We start from the raw sequence: 23281 nt of genomic DNA, 5'->3' as shown, positions 1-23281 counted from the left end.
GAGGGAAGGTCTTACGAGGAAAGGGTCAGGGACTTGAGGTTGTTTTCGTTAGAGAGGGGAAGGCTGAGAGGTGACTTAATAGAGACATATAAGATAGTCAGAGGGTTAGATAGGGTGGACAGTGAGAGTCTTTTTCCTTGGATGGTGATGACCAACACGAGGGGACATAGCTTTAAATTGTGGGGTGGTCAGTGGCGTGCAGAGGGGGGGGGGGGGGGGGGCGACGGTGCGTTGGCCCCGGGCATCCATTGGATGGGGGCATCAATCAGAGGCTATTGCTCTCCCCAATGTCACCCAGATGCCTAAATTTTTCCACCTGAATTTAACAAATTGTTTTGCTAAGGGGGGGGGGCGCGTCACAATCAAATCCACTGACTACCGACATGTACCTTGTGTCAGGGTGAGGTGACTGCGCTCCCAGACTCCCCCGCGGTGGGGAAACCGCTCTATCCGCCGCGCGGGCGGGCGGCCCGGGACTGCGCATGTCCAAGGGAGGGGGAGCTCCTCACATGCAGAGAATGGCCCCGCCCCCTGATCTGCGTGCTGAGATGTTGACCAATATAAAAAGATTGAGGACCGGAGGGACTGTGGTTCTCCAGCCAATCAGAGCGTGGGCTTTGCGTGAGTGATAATTGAGCTTTCACACCGACGGAATCTTCCTCCTGTCTCCAACATCTGTGAGTAAAACACTTTCTTTTCTCCCCTTTCCATTTCTTTTTTCATTCTGACCATCAATTGGTCACTTGCAGCAACTGAAGGGAAAGGAAGTGAATCCAGGGAGGGTTCAGACTCTGGAAAGCTTGGCCCAGGTCTCTCTCTTAAAAATATTGACATCCTTTGCTCCCTCAGTTTGACACATGAAATGAAATGAAAATCGCTTATTGTCAGGGGCGGTTTAGCACAGGGCTACATTGCTGGCTTTGAAAGCAGACCAAGGCAAGCCAGCAGCACGATTCGATTCCTGTAACAGCCTCCCCAAACAGGCGCTGGAATGTGGCAAATGCGGAATGTGACAATAAGCGATTTTCATTTCATAAGTAGGCTTCAAATGAAGTTAATGTGAAAAGCCCCTAGTATTGACCAGGACACGGGGGTAACTCCCCTGCTCTTCTTCAAAATAGTGGCTGTGGGATCTTCAACATCCACCTAATAGGGACAGACAGAGCCTCAGTTTAACAACTTATTTGAAAGAAGGCTGTTCTGACAGTGCAGCACTCCCTCAGTTCTGAGTGTGATTAGGGATTCAGTCATTCACCCCAACTGCTGACACACCAGCGAGTTCACTCTGGGGAGAGGCTGTTCACCTGCTCTGTGTGTGGGAAGAGATTCTCTCAATTAACCAACCTGCTGACACACCAGAGAGTTCACTCCGGGAAGAGGCCGTTCACCTGCAGTGTGTATGGGAGGGGATTCACTCAGCCATCCATCCTGCTGAGACATCAGTGAGTTCATACAGGTGAGAAGCCATTGACCTGCCCTCTGTGTGGTAAGGGATTCAGTCATTCATCCCAACTGCTGAGACACCAGCGAGTTCACACTGGGGAGAGACCATTCACTGCTCTCTGCACACAGCGGTTTAGAACATCATCTACACTGAAATGAAAATCACTTATTGTCACAAGTAGGCTTCACTGAAGTTACTGTGAAAAGCCCCTAGTCGCCACATTCCGGCGCCTGTTCAGGAGGCTGGTACGGGAAGTTCTTTTCAAAATGTTTTCCTTTCTCATAATATTTCTCAGTATATTAGGCCTTATACTTGAGTCTTTGGGGGATACAATCAAGATTTGCCCCGGGCATCACCAGACCTCTGCACGCCACTGGGGGTGGTACAGAAAGGACAGATGTCAGAGGCAGTTTCTTTACTCAGAGAGTAGTAGGGGTGTGGAACGCCCTGCCTGCAACAGTAGTAGACTCGCCAACTTTAAGGGCATTTAAGTGGTCACTGGACAGACATATGGATGAAAATGGAATAGTGTAAGTCAGATAGGCTTCAGATGGTTTCACAGGTCGGCGCAACATCGAGGGTCGAAGGGCCCGTACTGCGCTGTAATGTTCTATGTTCTATCTAGTGAGCGAGATAGTGGAGGTGGACAGGGAATATTCTAGGGTGCCCACCTTGGAGGGATTGGCGAGGAGGAAAATGTTTCAGGGGCAATTCGACAGGCTGACAACAGGGAGGGCGGTAGGGCAACTGCGTAGGGCAAGAGGGGTGCAATACGAGTATGGAGAGAAGGTGAGCTGCATGCTGGCGCACCAGCTGCGGAGGCAGGCTGCGTCCAGGGAAATATTGAAGATCCGGACTAGGGCAAGGGATGTGCTGTCAGAATCAGGGAAGATAAATGAGCCATTTAGAGAGTATTACCAGGGACTTTATGAGGCAGACCCAGGAGGAGAGGAGGGGAACATGGGGCAGTTTCTGGATGAGCTGGAATTTCCCCAGATGGAGGAAGCAAAGAGGCAGGCGTTGGAGGAGCCCCTGGGGCTGAGGGAGGTGCTGGATAGTTTCACGGGTATGAAGGCGGGAAGGCCCCTGGGCCGGATGGGTACCCAGCAAAATTTTATAAGGAATTTGCGGCGGACCTGGCACCACATCTGTTGGGGGCGTTTAATGAAGCACTGGAGAAGGGGAAGTTGCCGGAGACAATGAAGCAGGCAATAATCACACTAATCCCCAAAAAAGGGAAGGATCCGGTGGAATGTGGGTCGTATAGCCCCATATCACTATTGAACACGGATGTGAAAGTATTGGCTAAGTTGTTAGCGGGGAGGATGGAGGATTGTGTCCCGGGCGCGTTGCAGAAGATCAAACAGGCTTCGTGAAGGGCAGGCAGCCCGTGAGTAATATAAGATGGCTGTTGAATGTGGTGATGAATTCGTTGAGAGCTCTGGTACAGGATGTGGTGGTTTCCATGGACGATCTTGTGGAGTGGTGATACTTGTTCAATGTTTTGGAACGGTTTGGGTTTGGGCTGAGAGTGTTCGCCAGGATAGTGGAGGAGGGAGTGGACCCGCACCCTTTGATGGCGATATTTGGGGTTTCAGAGAAGCCAGAGCTCATGGAGAGGAGGAAGGCCGATGTCTTGGCCTTCGCCTCTCTGATTGCACGGTGAGGAATTTTGCTGGAGTGGCGGTCGGCATCGCCACCGGGGGTAGCAGCATGGTTGGGTGACATGTACAACTTCCTGCATAAAGTATGAGTGAAGGGGCTCAGCAGGGGAGTTTGAGAAAAGGTCGGGGATGTTTGTGACCGTGTTTGAGGAGCTGTTCGTCGTAGGGGGGGTGGGATGGTGGGTGACGGGGAGGGGTGGGTGAAAAAGGAGAAAAATCTGTACAAACTGTATAGTTGATTGTTGGGAAGAATGTTTCCCGGGGTGTTTATTTGCTTGAACCTACTTTGATACAAGTTTGAATAAAATGTGTTTAAAAAAAAGAAAAATTCAGGGGAAAGAGCGATCTGGTGAACTGCAGCCTGTGGCAACTCAATACACTCGACAACTCTGGAGCGCGAGATGGAAGACGGCCACCAGCTTTAGATATCTGGTAATGTTAACGAAAGTTGGCAGCTCTTCAAGCAGCAGTTCAATCTCTATATTTCGATCCTCGGCCTGCAGGCACAGCCTGATGAAAGGCGAATAGCATTGCTGCTAACTGTACAATAAATTTGCATTCAACAATGAGGAGGCTAGCAAGAGATACAATGAAGTTATTAGGTACTTTGGTCGGCATTGCTCCCACAAAATGATGAGGCATTTGAGAGATACATGTTCAGCATTCATACCCAAAAATCTGGTGAATCATTCAACAGTTTTGTCACTGATTTGAGGCTGAAGGTCCAGTCATGCAACTTCAGTCGCCTGAAATCTTCCATAATCCGCGACCAAATTGTCTTTGGTGTAGCTAATGATAAGGTATGTGAGAGGTTGCTGTGGGAGGAAGATTTCGTACTGGAACAAGCAATAAACATTTGCCAGGTGACCGATGTAGATGCACAAAAAATCAGCACAGTCTGCTCAAAAAACTTTGGCGCCAACTAAGAAGAAGACAGCAGCGCCATTAGTGCTGTAATGTCATGAAGAAACATTGTCTCAGTGCGGGCGGCCATTTTAAGTGGCAGACAGGAGCTGCCATCTTGTGCCAAAAGTGTGGCACTTTCATGACCCACGGCAATGTCCGGCCTTTGGAAAAGTCTGTTCCAGGTGCGGCCATATTGGGCATTTTGCAAAACAGTGTTTGCGCGTCCTACAATGGACCATATAAGATTAGTAAATGTGGTTGATCAGATAAATACTGACTAACAGTTTTTCATCGATCTCATTGCAACCCAGGACCAGAAGAGTCCAAACAAAAAGATGAAAATACAATTTCAAATAAGACCGAAACTAGTAAGAATTCTCCGGAAACTATTAAAAGCAGGAGGAAATCGATGGTGTTCCTCAACAACTCATTATTACAATGTGACTTTGACACTAAAACAAAACCTAACCTCCTCAGTCAGTCTAAAAGTCGCTGGGGCACATCGGAACGAGAACAATGGAGGCCTTCGGTGCATGTGAACTCGAGCTCTCCGTGGATGACATGAGGTACATGTTACTGTTTCATAGCCTGCGTCCATCATAGTAACGGATTCATGTGAATCAGTGAACTTAGTTGAGCGACTAAGTTCCAGAAAATGGCTGGCCAGCTGAATACTACAGGTCGCTACAAGATATCAGAGTGTGCATGGTTGATGAGGAGTCAGAAGAAATCCAGGCAGAGGACGGCAAATGAGAAAAAGAGACGGAAGAGCCAGCGAGCATTCCGCAATTCTGGTTAACAGTCTTCAAGAATGTGCATGTACTCAGTGGCATGATTCAGGAGCATGACGAGCCCATATTAAAGCATCTACAAGATGTGAATGTAAAATTTTCAGAGCATGAGAAGTCAAGGAGCTTCACTCTGGAGTTTAAGTTTGGGCCCAATGAGTATTTCACAAATGAGGTGATCACAGAAGTATATCAGATGGATTCGCAACCGTTTGAATCATTCTTTGATGAACCATAATTCATGGGGTGCACAGGCTGCAAGATTGACTGGAGGAAAGGCAAAAATGTAATGTTGAAAACAATTAAAACTAACCGAAGCACAAATGTCAAAGTGCACGCAGAACAGTCACGATTACTGTGCCGAATGAATCGTTCTTTAACTTCTTCAATCCTTCTGAAATTCTACAGCGAGGAATGTTAAGCCAAAGTTTGGCAGTCAAACGCAAGGCTGACTTTGAATTTGGCAGCCTACTGCATAAACACATAATTCCGTGTGAAATGTTGCATTTTACAGGAGAAATCATTGCAGACGATGCTGAATCCAATGATGACTATATGTTTGAAGACTTTGAAGGTGATGCAGAAAGTAATAGAGTGGAAGGCGAGACAGATGAAGACTAGTATGAACTGCTTGTAGATCTATTTCGCAGGAGCAAAGACGGGCTCAATGAAAAGGTTCATGAAGCGCTGACCGAGCTAGAAGCAGGTGACATCGTCCCAAACTTAGAGACGCTTGCTCCAGAGGACTTTGTGACTCGTTCCAGGCCTCTGAAACCATTCCTGTAGTCGACTCCCAGATCATCGAAGACACTGAGGATGAGTGGGAAGACATTGATGATGAATACGATGACAGCAACTCTGATGTTGAAGAGATTGACAACTTCAAGAATGAAACAGCGGAGGAACTAATGACAATCTCGCTAACCAGCTCAACGGATCACTCATACATTCTCGAACTACATCATGATGACCCAACGCCAGGATCGTCACGACCAGAGTATCAGCATCGTAATCTCTAGTGAAGAAGAGCCATTGAACGATGCTCCAACGAGCCAAGCAGTGGCAGCTGTTGCTGCAGATCTGACCTCCACCAGGCACCAGAAAGCGAAGGCGCTCCAACATCCTGTCGAGGCTGCAGAAGTGGGCGTAGTCACACAACCCAGTAATGATGTGTCGACGCCTCAGAATCCACCTGAAACTCCGAGCACAGGATGCAGAACCAGAGGTTGCCAAGCCTCAACACAAACAACTTTGTCAACTCATTGTCAGATCAAGAAGAAGAGATGACTGGGAGAGAGAGCTCATGCCACAGACAAAAGTGAGAAAAGATGAAGTCATGATTGACCTCATATGCCATGATATGCCTGGGCAGCACGGTAGCATAGTGGTTAGCATAATTGCTTCATAGCTCCAGGGTCCCAAATGTGCGTGGGTTTCCTCCGGGTGCTCTGGTTTCCTCCCACAGTCCAAAGATGTGCAGGTTAGGTGGATTGGCAAATGATAAATTGCCCTTAGTGTCCAAAATTGCCCTTAGTGTTGGGTGGGGTTACTGGGTTATGGGGATAACCCTGAAGGCTTACCTCAAGAAATGTAACATAGACGTCAACGTCGGGGAGACCCTTGCCCAGAAGCGGCCTACTTGGAAAAACTTCCTGATTGAAGGGACACAATTCTTCGAGGACACTCGACAGGAAGAGGAGACCCGGAAAAGAGGCCTGAGAAAGGAATACCAGCGATCTAAAGTCCAAGGACAGATCCCACCTTTTGGAAACACCTGCCAAGTGTGCTACTGAAGATGTGGCTCTCAGCTCAGATTCATCAGCCTGATCAGAATAACCAGTAACACAAGAGTTTCTTTTTTTTTTAGAAAATATTTTATTGAAGCATTTGTAATTTTCACAGCTGAACACATTTCTATTTCTTAAACAAACGCGCCGCCCGACACATGCAAAACACCTAAACGAACAAAAACCAGAAACAACATCCCCTACTATCCCTGCCCTATTCCTTAATTACCCGTACATTTAAGTTCCCTGTCCTTATCGAACATTGCCATGTCTCCTGTTTTCCTTCCCCCCCCCCCCCCTGCCCTTTTCCCCTCTCCCTTACTGCTGATGTTCAATTTTCCTTGAAGAAATCGATGAACGGTTGCCATCTCCGGGCGAACCCCTGAGTTGATCCTTCAAAGCAAACTTGATTTTTTTCCAGACTGAGAAACCTCGCCATATCGCTGACCCAAACTCCTGATTTCGGGGGCTCCAAGTCCCTCCATCCCAGCAAAATCTGTCTCCGGGCCACCAGGGAAGAGAAGGCCAGGACATCGGCCTCCCTCCCCCCCTTGGCCCCCGGACCTTCCAATATCCCAAATATTGCCATTTCTGGACTCGGAGCTACCTTCCCTTCTAGGACTTCTGACATAACGTCCGCGAATCCCTGCTAGAATCCCCTCAATTTTGGACATGCCCAGAACATATGTACATGGTTCGCTGAGCTACTCCACACTGCCCACATCTGTCCTCCATCTCTTCAAAGAACCTGCTCATCCGGGCCGCCGTCATGTGGACCCTGTGGGGCACCTTGAAGTGGATCAAGTCAAGTCTGGCACAAGACGAGGATGAATTGACTCTCTTCAATGCTTTTCCCCAGTTCAATTTCCAGCTCTCCTCCCAGCTCCTCCACCTCTCTAATAGAGGCCCCTTCCCACTCCATCAACTCCTTGTATATCTACGAAACCCTCCCCACTCCAACCCTTGTTTTTGACATCACCTTGTCCTGTAGACCCCTCACAGGTAGGCGAGGAAAGCTTGGAACCTGCCTCCGTACAAAGTTCCGCATCTGAATTTACCGAAACCTGTTCCCACCTGGCAACTCAAACTCCTCCTCCAGTGCCTCCAAGGTCGGAAAGCCCTCCAGGATGAATAGGTCCCCAAATCTCTCAATCCTGCCCGTTGCCATCTCTAAAAGCCCCCATCCAGCCCCCCTAGGGCAAACTGGTGGTTGTCACAAATCGGTGACCACACTGACGCCCCCTTCAATCTCATGCGTTGCCTCCATTGCTCCCAAACCCTTTGGGCTGCCACCACCACAGGGCTTGTAGAGCGGTGTTCTTCAAACTGTTTTTACGGGGACCCATTTTTACTAACCGGCCAACCTTCGGGACCCAACCCAGCCGACCTTCGGGACCCACGCCGGCCAACCATCGCGACCCACGCCGGCCGACCTGCGCAACCCACCATTTTCTCTTACCTTGTTTGCTGCTGACAAAATTGGAGGAAATGGTTTTGGGTCCCTTTGGCCCTCGTACACACTCCTCCAATGGAACTTGTTGGATGAAGGTGAAGCCTTCTGGTGTCGGAAAGTATGGAGTCTCCATCTGTCCAAAGTTCTGAATTTTTTTTGTGTAAAATTTTATCAAATAAACCCCCCCCCGAACTTGTAAAAAAATATAAAATGAGTAAAATAAATGAAAAAAATGAATAAACCCCCCCCGAACTTGGAAAAAAAATAAAATTAATAAAATAAATGATAAAAATGAATAAAACCCCCAAACTTGCAAAAAAATAAAATGAATAAAATAAATTTAAAAAATAAAAATGAATAAAATAAATGAGTAAAAACCACTACAGAACTTGTAAAACAAAAAGCTGCAACCGTTTAAAAAAATAGCGGTTGCACTGCGCATGCGTGCCCGAGTTGCGCATCAGCACCGATCATCGTGCGAGCGCAGTGTGGCCGAACTTTTTTAACATGTTCGCGGAATGCGCAGGCGCGCCAATCATCGTGCACGCATGCGCAATGCTGCCAAATTATTTTTTTACATGTTCCCGGCCGCTTCCAGCCGACGTTATGGAAAGCCAGCTGCTGCGCGGGGATTTGTGCGATCGGGAGCGCCGCAGACAACGGCTCCGCGACCCTCCCGACACCCGCCTGTGGGTCGTGACCCCGAAATTGCAGAACATTGTTGTAGAGTACCGAGCCGGCAAGAATGGCAGAGGCGCCGTTAAGCTCATACCCTTGAGGATTCTGCCGCCAGTCACTCCCAAACTTCCCCCTCCCCCACTACCCACTTCCTGACCATCGATATGTTGGCCGCCTGGTAATAGTTAATAAAGCTCGGGAGGGCCAAGCCTCACTCTCCGCGACCCCGTTCCAGGAGTGCCTTCTTTACTCTCGGGGTTTTACCCGCCCACATAAAATCCCAAGATCGCCGTGATCGTTTCCCTGAAAAAACCTTTGGGGCAAAAATCGGAAGACATTGAAAAAAGAGCAGTCTCGGAAGGACCGTCATCTTCACCGTCTGGACCCTTCCTGCCAGCGGGAGCATGACCCATCTGCGGAAGTCCCTTTTCATTTGATCGCCCGCTCTGTCCAGATTTAACTCATGAAGCTGCCCCCAATCCTTAGCCACTTGAATCCCCAGATATCTAAAACTCCTCTCAGCCACTTTAAAAGGTAACTCCTTCAGTCTTCTTTCCTGCCCCCGTGCCTGGATCACGAACATCTCGCTCTTTCCCATATTTAACTTGTAACCTGAAAATCGCCCAAATTCTCCCAGTATCTCCATGATTTTGGTCACCTCCCCCACCGGGTCTGTGACATAGAGCAGCAAGTCGCCCGCAAAGAGAGAGAACCTGTGTTCCACCTCCCCCCCCCCCCCCCCCCCCCCCCCCCCCCCTCACTATCCCCCGCCAAGCATTCGATGATCTAAGGGCCATTGCTAAGGGCTCTATGGCCAGGGCAAACAGTAATGGGGAGAGCGAGCATCCCTGCCTTGTCTGCCTACAGAGACCAAAGTATTCTGACCGGACTCGTTTGGTTCTTACATTTGCCACCAGAGCCTGATATAACATCCGGACCCAATCCGCAAATCCCTGCCCGAACCCAAACCTGCCGAGGATATCCCATAGGTACTTCCACTCCACCCAGTCGAAAGCCTTCTCCGCATCCATGGCTACTACCATCTCAACATCGCGCCCCTCCGCTGGCATCATTATAACATTAAGAAGCCGTCTAATATTGGACGTCAGGTGCCTGCCCTTCACAAATCCCGTCTGATCCTCCACGATTACCTCCGGGACACAATCCTCTATTCGGGTGGCCAAGATGTTTGCCAGCAATTTAGCATCGACATTCAAAAGGGAAATTGGCCTGTCCGATCCTCAGCTCTTCGGGTCATTGTCTCGTTTCAGGGCGAGATACATTGCTGCCTGTGATAGCGTTGGGGGAAGCACTCCCAGCTCCTTGGACTTGTTAAAAGCCTTGACCAGAAGCGGCCCCAGTAGCCCAGAAAACTTTTTATAGAATTCCACTGGGAATCCATCAGGTCCCGGGGCCTTACCCAATTGCATCGCCCCCATTCCGTCTATCACCTCCCCGAGCCCAATTGGGCCCCCCAGAACTTCCACCAGCTCCTCACCTATCTTCGGGAACTCTAGCCTCTCCAGGAATTGATTCATACCCTCCTCCCCGACCTAGGGTTCCGACTCATATAGTTGACTATAGAATTCAGGAACTCATGGGGCAGCACGGTAGCATGGTGGTTAGCATAAATGCTTCACAGCTCCAGGGTCCCAGGTTCGGTTCCCGGCTGGGTCACTGTCTGTGCGGAGTCTGCACGTCCTCCCCGTGTGTGCGTGGGTTTCCTCCGGGTGCTCCGGTTTCCTCCCACAGTCCAAAGATGTGCGGGTTAGGTGGATTGGCCATGATAAATTGCCCGTAGTGTCCTAAAAAGTAAGGTTAAGGGGGGGTTGTTGGGTTACGGGTATAGGGTGGATACGTGGGTTTGAGTAGGGTGATCATTGCTCGGCACAACATCGAGGGCCGAAGGGCCTGTTCTGTGCTGTACTGTTCTATGTTCTAACCACCCCGGGTCCATCACTAGAATGAATATTCCTTGCTCTGTGGCTTCTCGAATCTCCACGGATCAATCCCTCCCATGTGCTCCATGAACCCCCGCAGTTCTTTCACCATTGCTGATACCTTCCCTGACCTAGAACCTGACCGGTCCATTCTCTGATCTAGGACCGTGTTGCAGTCACCCCCATAACCAACCAGTGCGAGTCAAGGTCTGGGATCTTTCCCAGCACCTTCCTGACAAACGCAACATCATTCCAGTTTGGGGCTTATATATTTACTAAGACCATTAAAGTTCAGTCCAGAATGAACATTCCACATAACCAGTCTGGTCGGGGGGGGGTCGATCAGCCATGACCTTTCCTAGGCCAACCCTTAACCCATGTCCCGCACCTCCCCTGGCCCGCCCCTCGGCAGTCACCGCCATCTAGTCTCCATCTCCAACTTCATAAAAGTCCCCTAGTCATCAGCAGTCCCCTCCCACCCTCCCCTCCCCGTCTCTCTTCAGCTCTCCCCCCACTTTGCTCCCGTGAACCAGCACTCCCAGGTAGCTTAGCAACTCCCGCCCCTGGCGTCTAGCATCCTACTACCTGCAGGATCCTCACCCACCGCACTCTTCACATAAGTTCTCAAAACAATAGCAACAAACACAGAGAGCAAACAAACAATGCTCCAAGGTCCGGGAGCAGAGGCCCAGCCCTCCTCCCTTTATAACATCTTATCAGTCCCATCACCTTCAAACAGACCCGAAAACAATAGAAGAAAAATCAAGCAGGTTGAGAAACAAAAAATTTTGCATGCAAAAACTCAAACATCTTTTTTTTTCCTTTCCCCCAAGAACATCGCAACTTAAAAACATATCAAAATCAGACCAATCCGAGATATCCTTCTTTTCCAGACCCCCACAACTTAAGTAACAGTGAAAGGCTGAGATTTTTTAAATATAAAGCAACACAAAACTTTTAACTCAGCCATCTAGATAAGTCATTATGCCTCTACCAGATTATTGTCTTTCACGAAGACCGCCACTTCTTCCGGTGAGCCAAAATATAGTTCCCAGTTCTCATAGGTCACCCAAAGACGGGCCGGGTAGAGCAGTCCAAATTCTAATCCCTTTGCATACAGGGCCACCTTAACCTTATTAAAACTCACCCTCCTCTTTGCGAGTTCTGCTCCCAAGTCTTGATACACCCGGATCTCAGAGTCTTCCCACATAAACCGTTTTGTCTGCCTGGCCCACCTCATAATGAGCACAAGGCCCCTATCTCTGACTTAAAATATAGACTGAGGATTCTATTATCTAACCTGAAGCCATCTGGTACCGGACAGTGGACAGACCGGCTAATATAAAAGTAGGACTATCGTCACACAATACTTATAGAGCAGGAGGCCATTCTACCCATCACATCTGCACCGTCTCACCAAAAGAATCGTTTACTTGGTGCCATTATTGAGCCTTCTCCCTGTAACCCTTCACATTGTCCCTTTTTGTATAATAGTCTAATTCCCTATTGAATGCTTCATTTGAACCTGCTTCCACTATACCCTCAAGCAGCACATTCCCAATCTGTGTGAAGATTTTTTTCTTTTACCACTTTTGCAATTAAATTACTTCAAATTGGTGCACACTCATTCTCCATCCTTCATTTCTTATGGGCGGCGCGGTAGCACAGTGGTTAGCACTGTTACTTTCAGCACCAGGGTCCCAAGTTCAATTCCCGGCTTGGGTCACTTTCTGTGCGGAGTCTGCATGTTCGCCCTGTGTTTACGTGAGTTTCCTCCGAATGCTCCAGTTTCCTCCCACAAGACGTGCTTGTTAGGTGAATTGGACATTCTGAATTCTCCTTCAGTGTGTCCGAACAGGCACCGCAGTGTGCAAACTAGGGGATTTTCACAGTAACTTCATTGCAGTGTAATGTAAGTCTACTTGTGACACTAATGACCATTATTATATCAGTGGGAATCACAATCTTGGTCACACTAAATCATGGGTCGGTGTGGTCTGCGAGATGGTCCTCTATCTCTGATGTGAAGGTGGGGAGTGGGCCTCCATCTCTGATATGGAGGGTGGGGAGTGAGCCTCTATCTCTGATGTGGAGGGCGGGGAGTGGACCTCTCTAATGTGGGGTTGGGGAGTGGGCCTCTCTCTCTGATGTGGGGGTGTGCAGTAGACCTCTGTCGCTGGGGGGTGGGGAGAGGACCTTTATCTCTTGGGGGTGGGCCTCTACCTCTGATGTGGGGGGCCTCTACCTCTGATGTGGGGTGGGGGGCCTCTACCTCTGATGTGGAGGGCAGGTAGTGGGCCTCTCTCTGATGTGGGAGTATAGAGTAGACCTCTCTCTCTGGGGGGTGGGGAATGGACCTCTATCTCTGATGTGGAGGGTGGGGAGTGGGTCTCTATCTCTGATGTGAGGGTACTGAGTGAGCCCCTATCTCTGATGTGATGGTGTTGAGTGGGCCACTATCTCTGATAAGGAGGGTAGGGACTGGGCCTCCATCTCTGGAGGTTGGGCAGTGCTCCTCTATCTCTGATGCGGGGATTGGGCCTCTATCTCTGGGGGGTGGGGAGTGAGCTTCTCTCTCTGAGTTGGGTGTGTGGGTCTCTCTCTCTCTGGGGAGGGAGGGGTTTGAGCCTCTGATGGGGGGGGGGGGGGGTAGGATTGGGCCTCTCGCAGGGTGGGGGGTTTGCTGCCATTGAACTGCCGCTCGGGTGGATGGAAAGCAGAGCGATGCCCGGAACCCTCTGCCCAAGCTCCGAATTGCAGCCGGTATTTTGTGGAGGACTCTCTCCGGAAGTGACGCCGGGCTCGCCTCCCTGCTGTGTGGGGGCGGGTTCCGGGTGTTGCTCTTTTTCTCTTCCCCCCGGGCCAGGGGAGTTGCGGCGCGGGCTGTGAGTGACGGGAAGCCGAGGCTCGCGGCCACCATGGCGACCCGCAGCCTGACGGACGCTTATGTGCTGATGCGGAACCGAGCGGCCCAGAGCCGGCAGCTGCTGGCCGAGCAAGTGAGTAAAAAGCCGGGACAGGCCCTGGGCCGCGGCGTTGCGGTGAGTCCCAGTCCCCGTGTTAGTCTGTGAGCCGGACCGGCGGAGAGGGGACAGCAAGCAGGGCTGGCACCGGACATGGGAACCACTCATAGCTTCAAATATACCCTCAGGATCAGCAACTTCATCATTGTATAGTGTATCCCATAGAGAGAGTTATTGCATAGAAGATGTACAGTATCCTGGAGTTATATAGAACACATAGTGCATCCTGGAGAGTGCAAATTATATGGAATATAGTGTACCCTAGAGCGAGTTATTATGTAGAATACATTGTGTATCCTAGAGAGAGAATTAATATGTAGTGTATCCTAGAGAGAGTACATCGTGTATCCTATAGAGCGAGCGTTATATAGAATGCATAGTGTATCAGAGAATCATAGAACTCCTACAGTGCAGAAGGAGGCCATTCAGCCCATCGAGTCTGCACCACCCACCGAAAGAGCACCCCACCTTGACCCAATTCCCCCACCCTACCCCAGTAACCCCACCTAGGGGTGGTTTATCATGGCCAATCCACCTAACACATCTTTGGACTATGGGAGGAACCCGGAGCACCTGGAGGAAACCCACTCGGGCACGGGGAGAAAGTGCAAACTCCACACAGTCACCCGAGGTCGGAATCAAACTCGGGTTCCTGGTGCTGTGAGGCAGCAGTGCTAGCCACTTATATAGAATACATAGTGTATCCCATAGAGATAGTTCTATATGATATATACTGTATCCTACAGAGAACATTATATAGAATGCATACATTTATCCTGGAGAAAATTATATGGAATGCATTGCGTTTCCTACAGTGTTATATAGGTTCTTATAGTGTATCCTATAGAGTTATACAGGACATATAATGTATTCTATAGATGAGGTTTTATGAAATACACAGTATATCTTATTGAGTGATGGTTGTTATATAGGATGTATAGTGTATTCTATATAGAGTACATGGTTTTCTAAAGATAAAAGCAAATTACTGCAGATGCTGGAATCTGAAACAAAAGAGAAAATGCTGGAAAATCTCAGCAAGTCTGGCAGCATCTGTAGGGAGAGAAAAGAGCTAACGTTTCGAGTCCGATGACTCTTTGTCAAAGCTTTTAAGGGCAGCACGGTAGCACAAGTGGATAGCACTTTGGCTTCCCAGCGCCAAAATCCCAGGTTCGATTCCCTGCTGGATCACTGTGTGGAGTCTGCACATTCTCCCCATGCCTGCGTGGGTTTCCTCCGGGTGCTCCGGTTTCCTCCCAAAGTCCAAAGATGTGCAGGTTAGGTGGATTGGCCATGCTAAATTGCCCTTGGTGACCAAAAAGGTTAGGAGGGGTTATTGGGTTACAGGGCTGGGTTGGAAGTGAGGGTTTAAGTGGGTCGGTGCAGACTCGATGGGCCGAATGGCCTCCTTCTGCACTGTATGTTCTATGTAAGATGTTCTATGTAAGAGTCATTGGACTCAAAACATTAGCTCTTTTCTCTCCCTACAGATGCTGCCAGGTTTTCTATAGATAGTTCTATGGGATATACACAGTATCTTATAGAGAATGTTATTGTATAGGATACATAGTGTATCCTAGAGAGAGCGTTATTGTATTGAACACATAGTGTACCTTATAGTGAGAGATAGTTATGTATGATATCTAATGTATCTGATGGCAGGCGTTATATAGAATAGATAATGTATCTATATAGGATTTACACTGTAACTTATAGAGAGATAGTTATACAGGATATATAGTGTATCCAGTAGTGACAATTGTTATATAGAATAGTGTACCCTGTAGAGACATTGATGTAGGATATATACTGTATCCTAATGAGAGATTTATTAAACAGAATATATAATGCATCCTAGAGTATTTATATGGAATACATACTGTATCCCATAGCTTTTTAGAATATATAGTGTATCCTGCAGAGATTTATTATATAAAACTTTTATTATATAGAGAGAGAGAGACTTGTATAGGATCTTATATATACATATCTATTATATAGGATATATATTGTATCCCATGGAGAGATATTTTTATATAGTGTATCCTATGGAGAGACGTTTTTAATATAGAACATTTATTGTATAGAATGTGTGCAGTATATTCTAGGTTGTAGAGTGTATCCCATAGAGATTTATTATATTGGTTATTTATTATATATAACATATATAGCATATTCCCTTGAGTTTATTGTAAAGGATATTATATAGAATACATAGTTATGTATCCTATTGAGAGATATGTTTTATATAGAATATATAGTGTATCCTATTGAAAGAGATTTATTATATAGGATATATGGCATGGGTCATTGAAATTTATTATATGGAATATTTATTATTAACATCCTCTTGAGATTAATTGTATAGGATATGTATTTTACAGAACATATAGCATATTCTGTAGAGTGATTTATTGTATATAAGATATTTATGATTTAGAACATATATTGTATATCCTGTATAATAAATCTATATAGGACATTTATTATATTAATATATTTGTCTGTATATAAGGAGTTATTATTTAGTATTAGTATATTTATTATATTGCATATATGATAGACAGATTTATTATCCAGCACATTTGTTGGTATACTGTGTTATAGCAAATAAACTGTAAATCTTATGTATATTTATATATTATTATGTGGAAGAACATAAATAGGAGCAGGAATAGTTCATTCAGACCCTACAGTAGGAGGCTATTCAGCCTATCATCATGTCTGTGCCAGCTCTCTGCAAAAGCGATTCACCCAACTCCACTCTTCCTCTGTAGCCTTGCAATTGTTCCTTTTCTTTTCAGATAATGATCCCATTTGGAAGTAGTGATTGAATCCCACCCCCTTCCCACACATCGGTGCCCTCAGGTTCTTGACCCTTCCACAAATGGGGAACTTTCTCCCCATCTACTCGGCCTAGACATAGATATAGACATAGAAGACATAGAATTTACAGTGCAGAAGGAGGCCATTTGGCCCATCGAGTCTCACCGGCCCTTGGAAAGAGCACCCCACTTAAGCCCACACTTCCGCCCATACCCGTAACCCAGCAACCTCACCCAATCCCTTTGGACACTAAGGGCAATTTAGCATGGCCAATCCACCTAACCTGCACATCTTTGGACTTCATGATCTTAAGTACCTCTATCAAATCTCCTCTGAGCCTTCCCTTCTCTCAGAAGAACAGCTTCTGTAACCTGTCCACAGAAATAGTGTTTTTACAATGTTATGAATAAATGGAGGCACAATTTTGAGCAAACCTATTGATTTTATATTTTTCTTTGGTGTTTGGGAATTGATGTGGAACTCGAGACCTTATAGAAATGTCTGGGTGTGTTATCTCTCGAGCCCACCATGCAGCCTACAAGGTGCAAGCTACTACTGAGCCAGCCAAGTAGCTATAATTGTAGTGAGTAGTTGGATCATTACACGATAGATCCTAGGTTTAACATCCATATTCCAGACCCCAGCAACTCTACAGCGCTGGAGAGTAAAATATCTGAAGTTAGGTCACAGTTAGGTTTATACAGAAAAATTGAATCAAATCATAAATGAAAGTATTTTTGCTGATCTTATTTCCTGGATGTTAGAAATCGTTGATATTCAGAGTTGGTATGCTATGTGTCACTTTCTGCTACAAGCCATTAAATTGACACTTGTTGGATTGATGATGTGTGTTTAATTGCTGAATCACAGTGGAAACTAAAGTAAGGAACTAGTTAATGCTGTGCTGGTGTGAGACACATACTTAACAAAGGGGAGCACGGAGCCGTTATTCAAAAGTTGTTTGAATTTTGGTGGTACTGAAGGCATATTTCGAACAACACTTATTTAATATGGTGGTCATTAGTGGGGAGAGAATAGCTGAATTAAATTGAAGGTTAGAAACTGAGGAAACTGATCAGGTTTCCGTATGACAGAACAGAAAGATGTTACCTCCAGATTTGCCCTTGTGTGCCAATTTGTAGTCTGGATAATTTCTTGGGATCCGCAACTGTAAACATGCCCTTTGGCTAAACAATCCAAGATTGGAGTTGTGCCAAAGACATAGAGCTAGGTTGGCATCAACCCAGCTAGGCATCCCTCTGAGTTGGCACTATGCTTGGTTTTGAAGCCACCAGCATCCAGAGGTGTTGGAGGCACAATATGGGTAATATAGACCATCAACACTCGTAGCTTTGAGCCTGCAGGATAACGATTCATTTAGAAATATTTAACTGCCTTTATACAGGTGAATGTTTACACTGCCTCTTTCAGCACACATGTCTCATGCTGATTTTAACGGTGCCAAATATCTTCCAAGTATCTCCAGCACACAGCCAACTGATCTATGCATGCATTTATACTCCTACCATCTATATCTTTCTCGTGTGTTTACCTAGTTTCCCACTGAATGCTCAGTTCCTCCCCATGGTAATAAGTTTCATATTCAAACCACTCTTAAAATAAAGAAGTGTCTCCTGAATTCAATTTAATTCACAATTGGATTTATTAATGACTCATATTTATGGCTCCTAGTCCTGACCTTGCTGTAAGCGGTGACAGCATCTTTCTCTTTATCCGTCACTTAACCTCGAAGACTGCAACAGCCCATCCACCAATGTTCTCTTTATCCCCCCCCCAAAAGCACTCCCCACCACCTGTTCAATCTTACATGATTGATATAATCTCTCAGTTGCAGTATCAATCTGGTTAATTTTTTTTGTATCTTCTCCAATGTCCATTTCCTTTTTAGAATATATATTTCTGGGGATTATTCATAATATTTTTACTGAGCTATCCCAGCAGTTAACTTTAAAGGAAGAAAGATTTGGATTAAAAAGCTCCGCTCAGGACCTCGGGTGGTCTCAAAATGCTTGAAAACTGATTAAGTACTTTCTGTTATGTTGTATTGTAGGAAGTGCGGCTGCCAATCTGTGTGCAGCTAGCTCTCATGCACAGCACTATGATATTGAGTGGATCAGTGATGTTGGTTAAAGGATAAATATTTTTATGTGGATTGCCATTAGAGTTCCAGGAGGAGTGGGAATTCTGGCTGATTTTTGTTTTTGCATTCCCATGTCTAGTCCAGATTGCTGATGTTGATTGCAGCACCTCAGTAGAACAGTAACCCAACAGATTTTTTTTGGGGGGTAGGGGCAGTGGCAGCGTGGAGAGAGACCAAACTGGGATCACTCCAGTCTGCACGCTTCGAGATTATATCAAATTTAGCCCTAAGTCTTTGTGAGAAACCAGGGGCCAAATCTTTTTATTTCAAAAGGAAGGCATCATTTTTTTCCTTTGTAGACTAGGAATTGGCCACAGAGAGAAAAGCTGTAACATAACTCCAAATACTAGGGCCAGCAGCAAGGTAATAAAAGGATTTTGGTATTGTGTTATTTCTCATCAGAGTTGCAAAGCAGATCTCTTTAGGCTACTTGTGTGAAATATTACAGTGAAGGTGCAGGATCCTTAAGAACCTGTTTTTGATGGAGTGGCAGCTAATGCAATAAGTTTAATTGTCTTTGATTCTACGTGCTGACTGCAACTATTGTCAAAAGCTGGCTCCTAGCTGAGAATGGTAGCAGCCTCATGTATAACACAATCTTCTATGAAATAACTCCTTGTTTATTACGATATAAATGGGGACATCTTGTCAATATTATTGTGTCTCCTCTGAGAACAGGTGTCAGGGCCATCTTGAGCTCATGGTTAGAACCTGGCTCCTGCCCAAGAACATGTGCCCATTACCTATGCACCTTGCCCACAAACCCTCTCCAGAACCTTTCCTGCTGCTTTGTGGACCCTGTCCCATATTCATATTCGTCAGTAACAATTAACCAGTGCTGATTTGGTAAATAATTGTAAAAGTGAGGATTTGTTTTATATTGAAGCATAGCAGAGCAATAGAACTGGGAAATCAAAATTGGCCAAGATATTAGGGTTAGGAAGAGAAGCTAAGGTGGATTTTATTCCTCTACATGATTATTCAATGATCTGTACTGATCTGATCAGACACTATAAATTATTGGTGCCCTCCCAGATTGCTGTTAACCTCTCCAAAAATTATTCAGGAATGTTGAATGCAATGGAAAAGCTCAAAGCGGGCAATTTGTTTTTTTTAATGCTTTTCTTCTTGTTAATGCCAACAATATTAATAATTTTTTAATCCCAGCCTGCATACTACAAAGCCACGTCAAATTTCATGCTCTAAAATACATTCTTTGGTTTAAAATTAGTGGGGAGAGATTTAAAAGGAATAATCACTGATGCTGGGTTTAATCACAGTACATTGTGGGATATGCTTCGTGGGTTTGTTATGGGGTTAAACCACTGCACATTGTGGTGTGTCCTGTGTGATTGTGAGTGGGTGCTGGGTTTAATTGCTTTATTGTCGATTACAGAATTACACAATGATGCAGCAGAGGAGGCCATCCAACCCATCCCAGCTGTGATGGCTTTCTGAAAGAGCTATCCTATCACTCCCACTTCCCTGTTCTTTCCCCACAGCAGTGCAATTTTTTTCCACTTCCAAGTGTTTAACCAGTTCCCTTGCGAAAGTTACACCTGCATCTGCTTCCAGCAGCTATCAGGCAGTGCATTCTATATCAGAACAACTCCGCGTAAATGCTTTTTCTCTTGTCATCTCTGCTTCGTTTCCCATTTAACCTTAAATGTGTGTCCTGCAGCTGCTGATGCTGCTGCCACTGGAAACAGCTTTTGCTGATTTACTTTTCAAAACTCTGTGATTTTCAATATCTCTGTTATTCTCTCCTTAATGCTCTCTGCTCAAAGCAGAACAAACTGAATATCTAAGGATGCTTATACAGATGGCCAGTGCTGTCTGCTTCTTGCAAACCAAAGGTTTAATGCACAGCAATCAGAAGTATTCAGCATCTTTAATCTCTCCACATAACTGAAGTCTTCCCTGGGACTATGCTAGTAAATCTTGACATCCTTCCTAAAGCATAACTTTGGAAGTGAACACAGATTTCAGCTAGGGTTCCAACCAATATTTAAAGGTTTAACATAAAATTGCTTTGGACTTTCTGCCACTATTAACAATGCCTGTGATCCCAGAAGTATTTTTAACACCATCTCTACTTCTCTTGCCACATACAAAGACCACTGTTCTGTTCTTGCACCTTTTTAAAAATTGCACCATTTAGTTAAATCCTTCCTAATTTTTGAGTACATTTCTGGATTTTGTCATCTACAAAGTTTGAAATTATTTCCCCTATATACCCCTGTAAAAAAGAATTATGACCCTAACTCAAACCTCTGGAGACACTACTGTGCACTCCCTTCCTTCTGAAAAACTGTCTGTGTGCGTGTATTGTGAAATGTGTGTATCTTTGCTTAATAATGGCATATCCTGGAATGTGTGTGTGCACTGAGTAAATCCCAGTACCTTGTAGAATATGTCTTTTGGTGCTACGGTTTAATTTGTGCATTGTGGAGTATGGAGTGTGTGTATTGGGCTAGATTTATACAGACTTGGGAATCCTCAGGTGAATGGCCAGGCCCAACATGATAGTGTGTTTGGGATAATGTCCATATGATGGACATGACTCCATAGCATAAACTACTCTGAATTTGCCACTTCATTTAGAAAGACCATAGGTTACGGTGAATGAGCTGGCACAGCGGGCTAATTTAGGGGGGATGCCATTTATGGTAGCGAGGGATAGGTTTAGGTACTTGGGGATTTGGGTAGTGAGGGAATGGACAGGGCTCCATAAGTGGAACTTAACAAAGCTGGTGGAGGAGGCCAGGGAGGATCTTAAGAGGTGGGATACACTGCACTTAACGTTGGCGGGGAGGGTCCAAGTGGTGAAAATGAATATTCTGCCGAGGTTCTTGTTTATCTTTCAGGCTCTCCCGATCTTTATACTAAGGCCTTTTTTCGGAAAGTGGACACAATCATCTCTGACTTTGTATGGGCGGGGAAGGTGCCGAGGGTGGGGAGGATCCTGCTACAGAGACAGAGGCAGCGGGGGGGGAAGACAAGGTGGGCAATGGGCGGAAGGAGAAGCAGTAGAGTGGGTTAGGATGGAGGAGGAATCTTGTAAGGGGTCTAGTTTGAGGGCTATGGTGATGGCAGCATTGCCAATGGCTCAGAGTAGGTATTCAGGGAGCCCAGTGGTGCAGTCCACGGTGAAGATATGGAATCAGCTGAGGAGGCATTTTAGGGTGGAAGGGATGTCGGTGCTAACACCGCTGTGTGAGAATCATGGGTTTGAGGCGGGGGAAATGGATAGTGTAGACAGGAGGTGGAGGGATGTGGGGCTGGTCAAGGTGAGGGATCTGTATTTGGAGGAAGGGTTCGCCAGTCTGGAGGAGCTAAGGGAGAGGGTAGAGCTGCCGAGGGGTAGTGAGTTCAGTTATCTACAGGTTAGGGACTTTGCACGAAAGGTCTGGAAGGGGTTCCCTAGATTGCCGGGATACACCCTGCTGGAGCGATTGCTGCTCCGGATGTGGAAGGGGAGGGAGGAATTGGGGATATATCTAAGTGGCTGGGGGAGCAGGGAGGCGAACGGATGGTGACGATTAAGGAGACATGGGAAGCGGAGTTGGGAATGGTGATCAATTTGGGGGTATGGAGTGAGGCACTGCGAAGTGTAAGCGGCGCCTCCTCTTGTGCAAGGATGAGCCTGATGCAGTTTAAGGTGGTGCACAGGGTGCATATGACTTGGGCGAGAATGAGTGGGTTCTTTCAGGGGGTAGCAGATGAGTGTGAGAGGTGTGTGCGGGGGGCCAGCGAATCACGCGCACATGTTTTGGGGTTGTGAAAAATTGGGAAGATTCTGGGCGGGAGTGTTCACTGTCTTAGCCAGGGTAGTGGAGGAGGGAGTGGACCTTTGGTGGCGATATTTGAGATTTCAGAGAAGCCGAAGCTGATGGAGAGGAGGAAGGCCGATGTCTTGGCCTTCGCCTCTCTGATTGCACGGCGACGAATTTTGCTGGAGCGGCGGTCGGCATCGCCACCGGGGGTAGCAGCTTGGTTGGGTGACATGTATGACTTCCTGTGGTTAGAGAAGATAAAATATGAGTTATGGGGCTCAGCAAGGGAATTTTACAAAAGGTGGGGGATGTTTGTGACTGTGTTTGAGGAGCTGTTTGTCGTGGGGGGGGGGGGGGGGGGGGTTTGATGGGGAAAGTGGTTGAAAAAGGAGAAAAATCTGTACAAACTGTATAGTTGATTGTTGGGAAGAACGTTTCCCGGGGTGTTTATTTGCTGTAATCTACTTTGATACAAGTTTGAATAAAATGCGTCTAAAATAAAATAGAAAGACCATAGGTTGGCTGGCTGGTGTAAATAGTAGGGTTGGTGGGAGAGGAGGGGAAATTTGAAAGTTGGGCGTCTAGATTTGCGATAAGGCATGTTGGGGAAAGTGTAAATAGACTTTAGCTTGCAGTTAAACTGTGCTATGATTAACTGGGAATAGATGATGCTGCACACCAGCCTTTTCTATTCCTCACTATCAGGGAGGTGGGGGAGTGGCTTGGGGGGGGGGGGGTGTGAACGAGGGGCTGGGGAGGGCCTGTAAAAGTCTGAGATTCGAATAGCAGACAATCCTCAAAAGGATTTGCTTGTGTTGGCCAATCAAAATGCAAT

At 46.5% G+C, this 23281-nt stretch overlaps 1 protein-coding gene across 4 annotated transcripts in view; it reads left to right on the top strand.

Moving 5' to 3' along the window:
• Positions 1–13482: 13482 nt before the first annotated feature.
• Positions 13483–23281, top strand: part of stx16 (syntaxin 16) — a 31257-nt gene continuing 21458 nt past the window's right edge. For 2 of the 4 annotated variants that reach the window (XM_038802950.1, XM_038802949.1), the window contains exon 1: positions 13483–13701. In XM_038802950.1, coding sequence (XP_038658878.1) covers positions 13579–13701 — 123 coding nt within the window. In that variant the 5' untranslated portion in view covers positions 13483–13578. The remainder of the gene's footprint in view (positions 13702–23281) is intronic. The other 2 variants (XM_038802952.1, XM_038802951.1) reach the window with 1 other exon arrangement.

The sequence above is a fragment of the Scyliorhinus canicula genome, chromosome 7, assembly GCF_902713615.1.
Source record: "Scyliorhinus canicula chromosome 7, sScyCan1.1, whole genome shotgun sequence".
NCBI lineage: Eukaryota > Metazoa > Chordata > Chondrichthyes > Carcharhiniformes > Scyliorhinidae > Scyliorhinus > Scyliorhinus canicula.
This window is presented reverse-complemented; position numbering and strand designations above follow the sequence as displayed.